The sequence below is a fragment of the Alnus glutinosa genome, chromosome 14 (genome assembly GCF_958979055.1).
Source record: "Alnus glutinosa chromosome 14, dhAlnGlut1.1, whole genome shotgun sequence".
NCBI lineage: Eukaryota > Viridiplantae > Streptophyta > Magnoliopsida > Fagales > Betulaceae > Alnus > Alnus glutinosa.
The window spans coordinates 2504543-2523294 of record NC_084899.1 but is presented as its reverse complement, the minus strand read 5'-3'; the positions used below and the strand labels follow the sequence as shown (position 1 = coordinate 2523294).

The following is an 18752-nucleotide window of genomic DNA, read 5'->3' as shown; positions in this document are numbered from 1 at the left end:
TCACGCGAGAAAGCAAGTACCCATTTCTATATTCATTACTAAGATTTTGGCTTATTAAAAAAAAAAACAAAAAGAAAAGAAATTCTGAAGTACTCCCTGCAACACCTGAATACCCATTAGCATTAGCACTTTAGCAGACTCATAATTACTTTTCCCTTCAATTTCTGAGCATGTCCTATATATCCAGTTTAAGACAGATATGATAAGTTAGATGTACTAATTTCATGCATAAATAAATTAGGAAGCTCTAAATCATTGATTGCTGGTATTCAAGAATCAGACAACCATCACCAACCCACCTCTCTCTCTCTTCTCTCATGGAGATGAGGGGCTTGGTTTAGTGTTTGGAGGAGCTACAGCCAGTGACCCACAAACAAGAGGCTTTGCAACGGCAGGGATTCTTAGACAATTCAACCCACCTCCTGGAATCACAGAGCATTCTGGCTGAGGTCTCTGCATGTTCCTCCCAGGGATGCAATTCAGTGAGAAATCAAAGCCCACATTCCTGAAGAACAGATTGGAGCATTCCTGGCTGAACCCAGAAAAGAAATTGTAAGCAACAGTCAGATTTGAAAGGCTTCTCAGAGAACAAACCAGGTCTGGCAGAACCCCAGATAGCTTGTTGTGTCCGAAATTGAGAACCTCAATTTCTTCCAGACAAGATATGGTGTCTGGCAAATGGCCCATCAATGAATTGAAGCTTACATCCAAAACTTGCATCTCTGTGAAAAGCCCAACTCCCTGGGGAATGCAACCTGTTAATTGGTTATTCAGAAACAATATCTCCTTAAGTTTAGAACCCATGAAACCAAAACTAGAAGGGATATTTCCGCTGAACTTATTATTAGCTAAATTGATCACAGACGCTGGAGAGTTCCCAAGATTTTGCGGGAGTTGGCCTTCAAATTGGTTGTTGTTGAGAAACATTGCATCAAGTTGCTTGTTGAAGAGACCTTCAGGAAGGGGACCTGAGAATTTGTTGTATCTGATGTCCAAGTAAACGAGGTTTGGGATGTACAGAGTAGCTGCGGGGAAAGGACCTGAGAAGAGGTTGTTACTAAGGTCTAACTCTTGCAGCGATGAGAGATCTGTGAAGCTGCCAGGAACGGTGCCTGAAAATCTGTTGCTGTTGAGATGAAGCAGAGACATATCGGTGAGGAAAGAGAGTTCCTTGACGAGAGTGCCTTGAAGATTTGCATGGTTGAGATCTATGCCGGCAACAACAGGCCCAGGTGAGGCATCCATCCCATCTTGAGAATCTGCACAAAAGACTCCTTTGTAAGAACAGACATCGGAGCCGACCCAAGTGTCTAAAATTCCCAATGGGTCTTCTGTGATTGCAGATTTCCATGCCTGGAGAGCAGCGTAAGCTCTCTGGAGCTTTGGAACCGAAGACCCAGAACCAGATGGCGCCGGGCCGTTGATGCCACCACCAATCCAAACGCCTCCACCACCCGGTGCGTCTCCACCACCACCACCACCTACATTGCCAATACCAACACCAATACCAACACCGCCGCCGACAGAAAAAGCAGCTTCTGTTAAAATTATTTGGAGGATGAGAACAGCGAGAAGCCAGCCCTTCTCCATTTTCAGTGGAGGATTACCAAAATGCTTTAATTTGATGGGTTGGCTTCGATGGCTTGTAAAGGTTGTCCAAATAACAATAAGGACGATCAGCATTGAAGAGAGAAAATGTCGGGTTTAATTGGCCGGGCAAGAAAACTGGGCCCTGTTTCTTTCTTTCTTTGTCTATGTTTGCATCTTGACTATTGAGGTTATCCATAATAGCTTTTTTACTGTGCACACCATGACTCGTGAGTGAAGGCTGAATTTTTGGCCATTCTTTTTTATGGATAATTGCCTAACTGATCCTTAGGGTATGCCATAATTACAAATTATTTTTTATGGTTTAAAAAGTTTATAGGAGGTCCTTGTAGTAAACTATAATTACAAATCGATCCTTAGAGTCGAATTCCGTTAAAAAATTTGACAAATTTTGTTAAATGCCACGTCAAACCAATAAGATGGCGACACATGTCCATCTGAATAAAAAAAATATAAATTTATTAAAAAATAAATAAATAAACTTTTTTTAAAAAAAAATAAAATAAATAAAAATGGGGAGGGGTGGCGCGCAACCACCCCCAGTAGCATTTTTTTTTTATTCAAATTGACACGTGTCACAATCTTATTGGTTTGACGTAGTATTTAACAAAATCTGTCAAAAAATTTAACGGAATTTGACTCTAGGGATCGATTTGTAAATATAGTTTATCACAAGGACCTCCCATTAACTTTTTAAATCATAGGGAGTGACTTGTAATTATGACATACATGAAGGACCAATGGTACAATTATCCCTTCTTTTTAGGGGTGTTTGTTTTCAGCTTATTATTATTATTATTATTTAATAAAAATTATTTTGATTTGATGTAAATGTGAAAATTGTTATTATGTTTTTAGTAGTGTTTTATATTTTTATTTCCAGAACAACAAAATAAAAATTTAAACAAATATTCTTTTTTAATTTTTTAGGAAAACTATATTTATTCCTCAAACTACTACGAAATTTGCAATGTCATTCAAAATTTTAAAAAGTTACAATCGACCCTAAGCTATTTAGCCATTTTACTTGATGGACTTTCTGTTAAATCCCATGGAAATTAAATTACGTGAGATATGTGTGAGGTAAAATAACAATACTACCCTCCACCAAATAAAAAAATAAAAACAGCATTGTGGTTTCCATAGCTCCATGGTCAAAGACCCACGGCTAGAGACCAAGTCGGGGGTCTCCATTATTAGGGGTGGGCATCAGTTTGGTTCAATAATGTGGTTTTAGGTTTGGTTAACCGACAAAGTTGGTTAAGTCGGTTAATTCACCGACTCCATTTCGACAACTTGTAATTTTGAAATTTTTTGTTAAAAAGCAGTCGGTTAAGTCAGTTAAAAGACAATTTGTTAATGAAACGAAGTCGTTTTAATTTTTGATTTATTTATTTATTTTTTTTAAAAAAAAAAAACAAAGACAAAACGATCTAACGAAACGACTTTGTTTCTATCCAAAGTTTTTCGTTCGATTCGGTTTAGTTCGATTAATTGGTCAATCGGTTTAAAATCAACTATACCAACTACCGAATCAAACCAACTTTTGGAATAAAAATTTATACTGACTACTGAACTAGAAGAAGTCAGTAGGCGGTCGATGGTGGTTGGTAGGCAGTAGTCGGATATTTTGCTCACCTCGATCCATTATCGTAGGGCATAATAGACATTTTACATTACATGCATTTTTCGTTGGATTTAAGTGAAAATCATAACATAAGGAGGTTAAGTGAAAGAGCTAGATAGTTTAAGGTCAATTGTAACTTTTTAAAGTTTAAATGTAAAATATGTGGTAATTAGAGAAAATAAGTGTAGTTCCCAAGATTTTATTTACTTTTTGTATTTAATTTCTTAGAAAAAAAGCCCACTGCAATGAGAAACTCTCTTTCTAGAGAGAGAAACTCCCGATAATTTCTATAGAGAAAGAGCGTTGAAGAGAGGCTTTGTGGCGTGGGGGGAGGGAGGTTTCACGCCTCTCTCCTCGCAACGGTGTCTTTTGTGACTTCTAAAAGGTCTTTTGTTTTTTCCCATGATTAGATCCATGAGTGTTTTGCCTCCTAACCTTTAGAGTTATAGAGTGATAGTCCTCTCTGGTTTGTAGAACCAGTAGGGAGTGTTTGTTTTGTGTTTGGGTTATGTTTTTTCAGGCATTAATGGCAAGCAAGATTTGTTCGTTTGGGGTGAGATTTTATGGTCGAGCTTCATTGTCATCTCTGTTTTGTCGCTAGATCTGTGCCCATACGTTGGACTTCTTGGGACACACGCCTCCTAGTGGAGTTCATCGCCGCTCTCCGATCCTTCCACTTTTAGCCACTGCCATGTGGGTCGCCGGTGGTCGGCACGTGACCTGCACGCTCCAAGGTTCACCGTTCTCTGTTTATGCGCATGTGGGTCACAAGCCTCTTTTCTTGGTCTTGGTCGGTGGTGGGGATGGTTTCCAGCGATCGGCTGTCACTAAGGAGGTGTTTGTGTATGGTGCGTGTTGTTTACGCGTCGGCATCGGTGGGGATTTTTCGACAACGGCTTGTTTTGTTGTTTATGTTTGTGTATTTGTTTATTGTTTGTGCTCCTTGTATAATTTTTATTTCTTTAAGTCTGTCTATGGATTTTCAAATATTACTGGTGATATGTGTTTTAAAGAGTACTCGCAAGCGCACGAATCGTTTGCAATATAGTGTGTGCAAGTGCGAGGTTGAATCCATAGGGAAATGGTCAAATATTAGTGTAATCAACCTCATTTTAACCTAGTTCCAAAGGTTTAAGGATTGATTCAAGAACAAAAGACTAAATAAAAGAGATGGAGTGAAATATGCAAATAGGGATGTAAATAAGCCAGTCCGTTCGACAGCCCGCTCGATACCCGCTCGGTTTAGCCCGATCCGAACTCGAGCTCGATACTGTAGAAACTCGATCGTTACTGTTGAAACCCACTCGATTAGTAAGTGATACATACCCGACTCGCTCGACAAAACTCGATAGGGGCTCGCAAGCTCAACTCGTTTAAAGCTTGACCGGATCGCTCGCCCAACTCGTTAGTTCGACTCGTTAGCTCGTTCATATCTTACATATATATTAGTAAATAGTAAACATAGTATAATATATATAGTATTACATATTAATTATAATACTTTGATAACAATATTTAGTATGTTAAATTAACATATTAAGTTATTAATAGTTAGTATATAACAATATAACAATATTAAATAGTTAGCATATATATATAAACACATATATCACATCACACATGGTTAACAATAGTTATATATTATACTTATATTATAGTTACTTAGGTATATAGAATATATTAGACTTACTATTTGTTCACATTATACATATACCATTGTTTATACTCTGTAGTTATACATAATAACATATTATTAATTTGTTACTTATAAACTATAGTTATGTAATATATTTTATAATATGCCTTATATACTTACATATTATATATTTATGTTATTAATAAATGCATAGAGGTTGTTCATAAACTTGGGCTTGAATTTTGCTTTAATCACTCATTGAAAAATTTAATAGTTTACATTGAGCTCTAGTTGAGCCGAGCTTGTCCAGTAACCCGGCTCGGCTCGAATGTCATTTTCAACGAACTCGAGCTTGAGCTCGAGCTCGCCCGAATTTTAAACGAGCCGAGCTTGAACATGTAATTTATAGCTCGGCTCGAATTCGAGCTCGACTATTTAGGCTCGACTCATAAACGAGCCAGTCTTGAAATCTTCAAACTCGACTCGGCTCGGCTCGATTACATCCCTATATGCAAATTAAAAGGAACTAAGGCTAAGGAATCCACCTAACCAAATCCAACAACTCACACTCTTGGTTTCCACTTGAACACCCAAAGAACATTAAGTTTAGGGTGTCATTCAAGTTTCTCAACCATAAACCCTAGAACCATTAAATGAATCCAACACAAAGACAAATCACAAAGAGTATCAATTTGAAATCAAATCATCCAATGTATCATTCAATCACAATGGATATCATCATTCAAACCGATAAAACAATGTATTCATCGGTTGAAACACATCAAATGTCCTATTTCCACCACTAACCACATTCATTGCAAAAGATAAAGCATTAAATGAATGGAACTTGAACAACAAATATGATATATCATTAAATATGCAAGTGGTACAGCAAGAGTGTGAGTGTCATCAGTGGAAAGGTTTCATCATCAACCTTAGTTGAAGTTACTAGCCTTCCATGACTAAGAACACCACAAGAAAATGAAGAACAACCATGGAAATAAAAGAAAAGCTTTACAAAGAGAAAGTGTCTGAGAATAAAAGCTACTGAAATACATTACAAAATGCACGAAATTAAACCTATCTACTGTTCTCTACCCTCCCTACAAGGAGACATGGCTATGGCTTTTATAGAAGAAAACTAGAGCTAGAAACCCATGTAAAATGACTCATCTACCCTCCTCTAGGGTTCCTCTCTTGCTAGAGACAACCAAGAACACGAAACCAGCGTGTTCTGCTGCAAAAATCAGAGGGAGAGCTGCTTTTTGTCATGGAGGAACTTCTGATTGGGTGTTCTGGCGCGCTCTGCAAAAACAGGTTCTGGAAAATTTCAATCGATTGACTTTTATTTCGATCGATCGACTTCGGGCAAAGTTTCGATCGATCGACTTTTAAGTTCGATCAATCGACTTTTCAGGACCTCCGAATTTTCAGGCATTTCCTTATGAAATTTGTCATTCCTCTCTTATTAACCTACAGAAACAGAAAAACACAAAAACTAACCAAAACATTAGAAAATAACAAGGCTAAAGGTTTAACTAGTGCAAATCAAGGGGTCCAAATACACAATATTTGACACTAATCAACTGGTTTGTTTTAGGACTTGTTTCTTTGCCCGGATCAGCTTTCTCATCGTTAGAGAAATTGTGCTTAAAAGCAGAGAATGTCTCAAATGCCTGACCTTGTAATATTTGTTTATGTGTAGGCAAAACTCAAGTCAGTTTTTTATGGCTTAGTGGGTAGCATCCGTTTGTATTTCTACTCGCTGTAATGTGCCCTCGGGCCTGTTAGTTTTAATGCAAGGAGTCTTGAGTTTATTATTTATTAAAAAAAAAAAAAAAAATCATGTGAATCAACAGGTGGTGGTGGGTGAGTTCACTGTTCAGCATTAATTTACTCAGCAAAGAAGAAGTTCCAGGGTTGCTTGACCCTGGCCCTGGTTCTTGATGTGAAGACTCACACGCTCGGTAACATTATATTACATTAGATAATTTAGATTATTAACATTTGAAATACTAAAATAAAGACAAATGATCCTACAATGATATTTCTTTTCCTGTCATACATTATATTAAGATTGGGGCTCAACCCATTTTGACTATTAAATACTGGATTTTTTAATATAAACTATTCTATCATTCACAGAAAATTAAAATTTTCTGAAAAATAAAAAGATTTGCACAAGTAGGTATTTTGCTGCAAAATACTCTTGCCATATTCAGATGAAAATAATGCACAAGGTTAAGTCTCACATTGAGAAGATTAATTGTCTACATAGAATAAGCTGATTATAAATAAATTTATAGGTGTTAAATTTCACATTAACCCCTTATTAGATAATTAAGACATTACTTTATTCATGATTTTAAGGTTTATATATGGATCGTTAAAACACGTAAATTTATTTGAAACTATTGAACTGAGTTTTGGTTTGATACGGCAAGTAGAACTTCATGTTTTTGAGCTATTATATATATATATATAGACACACACCGTAAATTTGGGATTGGGCTTCAATAAATGCTGTTTGTATGTGATGGAGAGTGTTGGAGAAATAATTAACACCAAAGACATGTGGGCCTAAAGTAGTATCGGGGGCCAAGCCTATCGGGTTGGCCCGGCCAGATCAGACCCAAGTACAAGACTATTCGTTATCTCCAAAAAGACAGATATTCAGAATGTATCAAAATAGGCTTTTATCCCATCAAATATGGGATAAGGTACCTAATAGAATGACATTAGCTAAAGGGGTAGTGTCCTATCCAGTTTGGACTCTACTAACCAATTTGAATTCTATGAAGATAAAACTTAAGACTATGTGATCTAGGACTCAGACTCCTAATCAGAAATATAAGATTCAAGACTATGTGATCTCCGACTCAGACTCCTAATTAAATTATGCTCCAAGCACTCTAGCGGTTTTTTAACTGTGAACTGTGAGTCTATAAATAAGACTACGGCTTCAGGTATTAAAAAAACAAGCATATTCTCTGAGCTTTTGAGATTACATATATTTTCCAGAAAATTAGTTTGAACTGACTTAGGCTTCGGAGTGGGGGTCCGGTCGGCACCCCCATAGTCCGACGAGCCGTTTATTATTTTGCAGATTACGAGGAGAGCGAAGATTAAGGAAGGCAACGAATCACAAGGCAACACGTCACCGTACCGGAAACTGTACCAACAGAGAGAGTAAAATGAGAAATAGCTACCCTTGATAGTTGCTTCAAATTGGGATTTTCTTGACTTATTGGGTGGAAATTCTCCATTTCTAGTCGCTATGATAGCCTACGGGCAGTGATTTAACTTAAAAGCTTTGTTTTTAGCCTTATGTACTAATGGATGTCCTTTGGTTATTTGTAATCTCTCTGGGACTTATTTCCATAGCAATGAAGGTGTTATTATCTTGTGTTCCAAAAAAAAAAAAAAAAAAAAAAAAGGGGAAAGAAAAAGAAATAGGGTTTCACCTCAAATGGTTGCCTGACAGTGACAGAAGAAGGTGGGGATGGTTCAATAAATATGAACCTGCCGCATGCATGTTCCAACTGTCAACTTGTCTTCTGAACTGATACAGGCAAATTAAAGAAGGGGATGAAAAAAAAAAAGAAAAAAAATTGGTTTCTTGATAAATTAATGGATAGTCTTGATTCTACTGAAAATGGAAATTGTAAGTGATCGATGACACTATTACAAGTGGAGCAATGATAGAAAGAAGACTATTATTAGGGCAGTAGCAACAATTCTAATTATAGAAATGTTGATCATTTAGTCGGCAGTGTTAAGAGATATTTAGAATTTGAAAAATGTTAAAGCATCGATCTTCTAGTGTTCTCCTGGAATCGTATAGATATAATTTTATGCCATTTCAAAATAATACTAAGAAAACACCAGAAAATGCTCTAGTGTTCCTCTTAGAATTTCATACCCGATGAACAACATTTGATATTCGAATTAATAGCAATATCTACAACTCTTTTGTGGGCTTCGTAGATCAACCGCTTCGATTTGACTTATCCGGAGGATGCCTAGCTTATATATATCATATAGAAAATATAGACAACCAAATTTATTTCTTCATTCAGTAATAACCCAATGAAATGTACTTCAATAATTTTCTATTTTTAGGTGTTTAGTTACTTAAAGCAGCCTATAGATACAAAACTGAATCCAAATTAAGCCCTGGGATGACTGGGTCCTGCATGTAACTTTCTTAATCGAGCTACTTTCACTGCTGCGTGAGTCGTGACTGATTCTAGACCAAAGTGGAGTTTGTTTGGGAAATGATCATTGCACTCTTGGAGTACGACAATAGTACAACAACAAGACACATTAGGATGGGACCCACACTCAATGTGTGGGTCCCACCCTAATGTGTCTTATTGTTGTACATTGTGAGTGTTTTGATCATTTCTCGAGTTTGTTTACTTCTGGTTAGGATTTGTCAAAAATAATATTGGGAGGTGATACATGCACTACAAGTGCACAACACTGAGCTCACTTTACCTTGGTGTTGTGCACTTGTTGTAATTTGAACATAACCCAATAACATTATATATTAGAGAGTATATTCACTAACCCTAAGCTACTCACACTACAAAAAACACGTCAGTTAATGATGTATTGTTTTTCCTAAACGACATTAATTGGCGTTGTTTCATCTTTGAACGACATTATTATTAGCGTTGTTCATGTTGAAACACGTCATTGTATACAAAAATTATGATAGTTGAAAAGTTGATAGGAAATTGTAATTTTAACTATTTAAATTTATTCTAACACATTTTCTTATGTGTAGATTTAAACTCTCTCCCAACAAATAAAACCCGACACAAAAATTGAGATAAGGATAAACCAACCGTAAAGTCAAGTTAAAACTTTGGACTTTTATTATGATATTATGTTAAATCGTTATTTATTTAAAATTTTAAGTAGAGTAAAATACGCATGCGAATTTGATTATTTAAATAATAATTTAACCATAGAATCATTTTCATTTTCCTTATATTAATAATGGCACTGATGCGACATTACTGATATGTTCTACTGTCTACCATACACAAATAATTGGAGTATAGTGGTGCTGGAAAAGGATTGCTCATCATTAGAAAAGGAATGCTTCGTGTGAAAATAAATCGATAAAGCAAGCGCATGCAACTTTGAGCCCTCTATTGGACGGCAGCTACCTTCCTTGGAGTCATGGACCATGCCACTCATAGAGAGAGAGAGAGAGAGAGAGCACGGGCCACAAGAAACCCTATACTATACGTCTATACATATACCTTTTACTATTTAGAGGGTCGAAACCAGAATTCGAGACTTGTTACATGTACATTTTTTATATAGATGTTGTACATCATTTTTTTAAATTAACCATTGAATCTTTAGGATTCACATGTAGATTCTTGTAAGTTCTACAAATTCAATGATTGATTTAAAAAAATGATGTAGAAAAAATATATAAGAGATATACAAAAATTATTTATCAACTTGTTAGCCATTTCTGAATTATATCACCAATTATAAATTGCCTCATCAGTTTATAAATAATTTTATAGTAAAAATTGACTTTTTATGATTAGGCCATGATACATACCCCAGAAAAAACATGGAAAATCTAATGAGAGTACCTAAATTAGGTAGAAATTTAAAGATAAGTTCACCTGTAAAACAATCAATGTTGAGCTAGCTTGAAGTGAATTAAATACCCTTTAGAGAATATCAACAAACTGATTTTTTTTTTTTTTTTAATAATTAAGAAGATATTATAATTAAAGGATATATACGCGTGATTTGTCTGTCTACATGAAGGGATGGCAATTTTCTTATCATGAACAAATGACAAAATGTGTTAGAAAATAATTAAATGATTACATTTACAATTTTTTATCGATTTAAAGTGATCTGAATATAATTCACCAAGCAATTCTACATAAATTTCTTGAATTGTAAGATCGAACCGGCGCAAAGTACTCGTTTAGTGTCATGAATTACTAAAATTATGACGTAATAGGGAATGTAATGACGAACAGAATTAGAGTAAGAGGAATGCTACATATCATCTCCTTGTCCTCCTTTTGTCCTCCCAAAATTGATGTGGCTCTTAAAATTACCATTGAATTTATGATAGATCATTGTTGAATTTTGATCCAATGGGTTGTTCCGTAATTGCCACCGGGCCTATTATGGTCATTGTCCACGCATGACTAACTGGGTAATTACCAATTAATTAGGTGGTGTCAACTTCTCTGCTTCTTTAATTTGTAAGATGAGTGGGTGAAGGCTTCCTGGGTATCATTCTATCAATGTTGTCTACCTGTCTGCCACTCCTTTACACCTTTCTTTCTGCTCTTTCTCATTCTAACGTCAAAGCTTTATTATGCGTTAAAATATATGAAAAATATATTATATACTAAGTATTTAACGTGTTGACTTCACTTATTAAAATCTCGTCCGGAGTAGATTGAGCTCACACATAACATAAGGAGAATATTAAAATATTGATAGTGATTAAATTTATATATTTTTATAATTAGTTTAAACTTTTAAAATAAATAATAATTTAATATTACGGATTCAATGAGATCTTCCCGGTATGAGGTGGATAATTTTCCGATAGCCAATTTGTTCTATGCTTTCTTAAAATTTCTATCAAGGGTAGCTCAGCTGTCATAATGGACCAAGCAGTAACAGTAATAAGGGAAAAACTTTATTTATCATCCCTAACTTTTCATCAGTTCTACGATCATACATTTAAATTTTAAAAAATGTCAACTTAGTGTATCTATTTTTTTTTTTTTCAAATTCACTCATCCGTTAATATTTTATGTTAAATCCTATAAAAATTACCAAAATACCTATGTTTTTTCTTTTTTCTTTTTTCTTTTTTTTTTTTTTAAAAAAAAGGATAAATTTTTCAAAGATTCAGTCATAAATATTTTTACAAATTTCGTTAAATCCTTACCAACGCCTAAATCCTTGCAATTTCTTTTTTTTTTTTTTCCCTAAAAAAATCATGAGTACTTTAGGAATTTTGACACCCATTCGTTAAGTTTAATAAAAAATTATAACGGATGGTTGAAATTGAAAGATGTATTCACTAAATTAAAACTTTTTAGTTTATGGGTATGATTGTAAAAATGATAAAAAATCAAAGGTGATAATTGAAGTCTTTCCAAACTTTTAGTTTATCAGTTAAGTACCTAATATTAGTGCCAGAATAAATACCATGTCACATGATTGAATGTTAGAAAGAGTTGCCTGGTGCTTCGAAGTGAAAGTTGTCACAAAGTAAACTGCATGTTGTGGATTCGAGCAATTCTAAAAGTTCTTAATGTGTAACTTTCGTGTTCCTCTAAAAATGATGTGATTTTTAAAATCACTACTTGATCAAAATTTAATAGCGATTTTAAAAGCCATCTCGCTTTTAGAAGAACATAAGAGTGACACAAAAAGAACTTCAAACAAACTCTCTGGATCTCGGCGCGAAATCACAGTAAATTATTATTATTTTGGTGAGACTCAATTTTGGGCATGACACTAAATCGAAATAAGATTGACTTATATGCCTAATTTTTTTCACTCAAAAGCTCTTTCGCGTACGGATTAAACTGAGCCATTGATTGAGTTGCTCAAAGAAGCTGGTATGATGGCATTAAAAAGGGGAATGCAGTCAGCAGTTTAAGAGAGTACTGACTTTGGATAGAAATATGTAACATGTCAGAGAAAGTCGTAGCATATTTATCCCTACTTGTGGGAGTTGTGTGGCAAATAACTTTCTTTTTCCTAAAAGACTTTTTTGAGATCCAATTCTCTGGAGAAGCTACCTTTGGCTTTTAGTGTCACATTGAATGAATGTGTAGACTTGGACGCATATCCAGTCTTGTATAAATCAATGGATGGACTGATGGACCAACGGGTTCATTATGAACAGCAACAATTTCACTAACATTGATCGGTCAATTCAAACCATTAAGAGCAATTGCAGGTAGGTTTGGCAATTCGAAATAACGGGTTAAATTCATGTCAACATGTCGGGTCAACCTGCAAACACGATTTTGATCGGGTCCCCAAACCCGATTAGTCTAAACTCAAACCCTGTATTTTTGTGTCGTGTTCATGTCGAATTCGCTGGTCGTATCAAAAATTGTAAATCATAATCTCAGGAGAACCTACCTTTTAGCTTTAGGCTCCATCCACTCCATGAGGCTTTATGAGAGAGAGAGAAAAAAATAGTTTCATTATGTTAGAGTTGATAATTTTCTAAAGAATATGTAAATTTAACACAAATTTAATATAAAATTAGTCAGTTAGAGTTGAGGGGCTTGACTCATTTAATTAAATGAGTTAGGTTATGATTGACCTATATAGTCTTATACTCATCCATCGATACGACCTGAACCCAATACACAACATTTAAGGATGACAACTTTTGACATGACTTACGAACTCGACATTGACCAAACATGAAATTAATGGTTTAGGGTTGATGTCTGATCCGTTTAATTAAATAGTTAGGTTATAGTTAACTTATGTAGTCTTCTACTCATACTTCAACACAACTACACAAATTGTCACCCTTACATTCGACTAACCATTTTAGCTATAAAAAATGGCTAGCTGTTACAATCTTGATTCTTGACAATGCACAAATAAAGTAATAATAATATAAAAAAAAAAACAAAAAATCAATCTAGTCCTTTTTTTTTTTGGATATAGTGAAAGTGGTTAATGAAATAATGTTTTAAATAGAATAGCGAAAACGGATAACTAAAATAAATGGGATGTTTTAGTTGGACAACCAAAAGTGCACAACTTTTACACAACCAAGACATATTGGTGAAATCCATGCATGGTAGGTCCAAAATCATTTTCCAAAATAAAAAAGTGTGACTTAGGTGTTTTGGACAAGTAGATAACTAAAATATTAAAAAAAAATATATAATTCTTTAACTAAAATTTGTTCCACCGAATGTGAATACTCTAACAATCTAAAAAAAATGCTAGTTACATATTTACAATTATTATAAAAAAGACTAATCAATTTAAAACTTTTCTAATCACTCGTAAAGTTCAACGCCCAATAATAGAGAGTAAATATGAAACTTAGCACCAATAAATATGTTCATAAATCACACACTTTATATAAATTACTCATATTCTTATTAGTAATATGAGATTAGAGAGTTAGACTTTATTTTGCTTGCCAGTCTACAAGAAACTCCCAAGTCCCAAGCACTAGGGTTATCAGTGACTTATCACTAGCTTGTTTTCAGAATAGCTGGACAGACTAGTGAAAAGGAGGTTTCATCCTCCAAACTTTTCGTAGAATACCAATGAGATTTTTATCATTGATGCTGGTAGGTAGTAGCTAGCCTTTTGTGGTTTCCTCCCTCCAATCCCCTTCGCGTGGGCCATGCATGGGCCCTAAAGTTTTCAGTGACCCAAATAACTTATATTTAGGCCTTTTAAAATTAACTTTTACTTTTAAAAAGGTCTTTTTTAAAAATAATAATAATAATAATTTTTAATTTTATTTTATCCTGCACCTAAAATTATATTTGTGTAAGGTTTCAAGGTATAAGGTTTGACAAATTATATTTTTACATTTTTTTTTATTTTGTACATCTCATTTTTAAATTTACATTTGGATTTATAAGATTTACATTGGGCCCATAAATTTAATGATAAATTTAAAAATTAATTGTATGTAGATGTATAATAAATGTATAGAAGATTTAAAAATATTATTTCTCATAAAGTTTAGAGTTTAATGGTGCGTTTGGGTATTGAATTTTGAGAATTAGAATTCAATTCTAATTCTAGTTACAAATATCGAGGTAAAAAATTGTGTTTGGATGTTGAATTTTGAGATTAAAAAATATTATATTTTAATGGTAAAAAATGATTGGAAGTTTAAAAAGTTGTGTATAATGATTGGTATTTTGAAAAGTTGTGTAAAATAATAATTTAAATAATAATAATTTATTATATATTGATTATTTAATTAAAAAATAAATAAATAATTTTTTTTTTTTTTTTTTAAAAAAAAAAAACTGATGCAGGGGTGGCTGCCGGTTGGCAGCCACCCCTTTGGGGGTGGCCGCGCGCCACCCCCGGAGGTGACCGGGGGAGGCCACGCGGCCACCCCCGCTGGCCGGGGGAGGCCCGCGCGGCCACCCCCGCTGGCCGGGGGTGACCCGCGCGGCCACCCCCGCTGGCCTGGGGTGACCGCGCGGCCACCCCCGCTGGCCTGGGGAGGCCCGCGCGGCCACCCCCATTGTTTTTAATTAATTTCTTTTATTTTATTTTTATTTAAATTTATATTATTTTATTATTTATATGTGGGACCCACGCGCTTTTTGGGAGACAATTTCCCCTGCGCGTGGGCCCAGCTCTTACACAAAATATCAGCTTAAAATTCAAACGAAAATCCGGGTCAAATTCGGGTGTTCGGGCGGGTGGGCGGGTTTTAGTAAAAATCCGAGTGGAATAATTATTCCACTCGGTTCCCAAACAGATCATAAGAATTTATTGGGTATTATAATTTTAAGTCTTCCTCATATCTCCAATTTTAGGATGTAAGGCTAGAAAAATTAGAAGAAAAAAAAAGTAATGCTATATACTACTTCTCATCTCACCCTCATCTCACTAGACTGATGTTGCATTGCCATCAGCTCTTGATTTTATTTTTTTTTGTTGGAATAACTTTACAAAAGGGTATCAAATTATAAGCTGTTTGAGATAAGGAGACTGAACTAGCAAATGTCTCGAACTGCATCCGAGTTTCCAAACGTCTCAATTAAGGGTACTCCATTAGGATTTGATGTTAAATTCTATCAAAATTTTCAAAAAATAACTTTGTGTTTATTTTTTTAAAAAAAAAAATTATAAAAATTTTCAAAGTTTCAGGCATGGGTATTTTTGCAAAATCTGTTAAATTTTGATCAACACCTAAATCCTAGCATTTTTTTCCCTAAAAAAAAAATAGAGGTATTTTGGGTACTTCGTTAAGATTTAACAACAAATCCTAACGGAGTATCTTTAAGTGAGACTTTTAGAAGCTTGGATACTCCAGTTTAAGACGTTTGCTAGTTCAGTACCATTATATCAAAATAGCATATAATTCGATACACTTTTATTAAGTTATCCTTTTTTTTTTGTTTCTTAACATGGCAGCCCATACTCTAGCAAAAGAGGCCTCTTCTAAGTTTGTAGATTTGTGTTGGCTGGATGACACTCCTATGTGTGTTAGTAATATTGTTTTTAGGGAACAACCAAGTCCCTAAGATCCTTAGTTTGGATCATTATTTGATGTATTTTTTTCCAGATTTTAATGAGAGCAGTTTCTTCTCGTTCAAAAAAAAAAAAAACAATGACTGATAGACAGTGCCATATCAACTTAATAAAATAGGAATGTAATAAGATTGTAGTATATATAGCATTACAAAAAAAAGAAAGGGCCCTCATAAGCTTAAAAAAATATATTAGTTATAAACGAAAAATTCTCTTTGTCTACAATTGACTTGGAAATGATTAGTAGCAATGTTGCATTGGATGAACATAACTAAATATATTATTTAATTTTAGAAAAACAAACTTATCCTAAGCAAATTCTTGATGGGTACTTAGGCTATTAAAACTTTAAAAAGTGACACTTTACCCGTTTCAACTACTACTTTATAGCAAGTCATACCAACCGTTAATATCATAGTTAAAATGGACAAAAAATATCACACATGATTTTGTTTTTTACTTGAATTGCCCAAATTACCTCTAAAAATTATATATATATATATTATATATAAAAGTAAATTTATTAAAAAATAAATAAATAAACTTATTTAAAAAAAAAAAAAAAAAACCAATTTTAATTTTGCTTTTTTTTTTTTAATTTTAATTTTTTTTAAAAAAATAAGTTTATTTATTTATTTTTTAATATATTTACCTTTTTTTTATTAAGATGGACACGTGTCGCATTCTTATTGGTCTGACGTGGCGCTGATGTGGCATTTAACAGAATCTGTCAAAAAATTTAACGGAATTTGACGCTAGGAATCGATTTGTAATTATTGCTTACCACAAGGACCTCCCATGAACTTTTTAAACCATAAGGAGTGAAATAATTATGGAATATTACAGGGACCAATGATGCAATTATCCCTATTAAAAAAGTGGCATGTTACAGTTGAGAATGAAATATATTTTTATTAGATTCTTGCTCTTTATGTTGTAAACAAGTTTTGAGCACAAAAATGCATTTTGATTTTATGAATAAGAAGTGTCTCTACAAAAGTGAAGATGAAGCATTTTTTTAGAGAAATTATTTTTTATTGCCTCGATAACATGCTACATTTTTAATATGTATAATTTTTCAAGCGTTTTGATGCCTAGAAATAACTTAAATTATGTAATTTAAGAATCTACAATTTCTTTAAAATTGTAGGAGATTCTGATCTCAACTAATTACGGGATTCAGATATCCAACAATTTACACATTATGCGGAAAATTTCTATTTCTACCTACAAAGATTCCGAGTCATTGTTTGCGAGTTGTGGGACTTTTGAGACTAAAGCCTTGTTTGATTCGCAGAATAGACCATTGGAATTGATTGACTATTTCTATGAAATAATCATTACTTTGTTTGGTAGGGATCTATTCATTGTAATAGTTATTCCCATTCCCTTATGAAGATGAATACTTATTCATCTAAAAAATTAGAAGCATAGCTATTCCTAAAGGAATATACTATATTTTTAGAAAAAATCACTCATTATTTTATATTTTCTACCAATTTTTTTAAAAGAAAAAAGAAAAAACCAAAACCCCTATTTACAGTGGTTGGTCGACCACCTATTGGGGTGATCAGCCAGCCACATATGAAGCCGGGGGTGGTGCGAAGCATTTGGGGGTGGTCGGCCACCCACTAGTTTCCAAAAAAATAAAAAATTTGTTTTTTTTTTTTAAATTATAATTTGAGTTTTTTTTTTCTTTTAAAATAATGTTGAGTTTTTTTAGTAATTTTAATTCGATTCCTATTAAAGTATATATATGATTTGTTACCAAACTAAAGAGTATGAATAGCCATTTATTCCACTATCTTTTATTCATGGTAATAACCATTTTATTTTTTAATAAATATTCATTCTGTAAATTAAATGAAGCCTAAATTTATAAGGACGCTGCAAATATGTTTGGTGGATCATATTATGGCCCAATCTTGGAGATCCATCCAACCCAAAGTTATCTTAGATGGTTGGACTGGCCATCAAGTTAGGGCCATGATGATGGAAGGTTTTGGAATTGAAACACAATTATAGGACTCACAAAAAACAAAAAGAAACACAATTATAGGATTCATGAAAAGGACACCCACAAAATTCGTATTCGTATTCGTATTCGTATTCGTTTTCCTATACTCTTGTCCCTTCTTCTTTTTCCCTTTTCCTTAATTATAACAAAATAAGAATATAAGGACAATCAATGTCACACCAGTTGGTCCAATTCTTTTTCTTTCTTTCTTTTTTCATTCTTTTTCTGAGCACAGCTGTTAGTCTTACTCAATGATTCATGGGCACGGGCACGAGAACCAAGCTAATCAATTTCTTGGACCGGAATCACTTTTGAGATAGAAGGATTTTTTTTTTTTTTTTTTTTTTTTTTTTTTATTATTATTATTAAAATGACATCTACCGACTACCGTCAAATTTAAAGATAAAGCTTGTTTTAAACTTCACTTATCCACGATGTTCGATACTTTATAGTCATTCTTTAAATTTAAAAAGTTGCAAAGTCATCATTATTCTTAAAATTTAAGGTTAAATTAAAATATTATGTGAAAAATCTTTTATACCCTTGTAAAATGTATTAAAATATAAAACTACCCT

At 33.7% G+C, this 18752-nt stretch overlaps 1 protein-coding gene across 1 annotated transcript; it reads right to left on the bottom strand.

Annotated features, from left to right (window-relative positions):
• Positions 1 to 1720, bottom strand: LOC133858049 (leucine-rich repeat extensin-like protein 7). Its single transcript, XM_062293467.1, has one exon. It carries the CDS (start codon positions 1681 to 1683, stop codon positions 316 to 318), a length of 1368 nt encoding a protein of 455 aa, XP_062149451.1. The 5' UTR covers positions 1684 to 1720; the 3' UTR covers positions 1 to 315.
• Positions 1721 to 18752: the final 17032 nt, after the last annotated feature.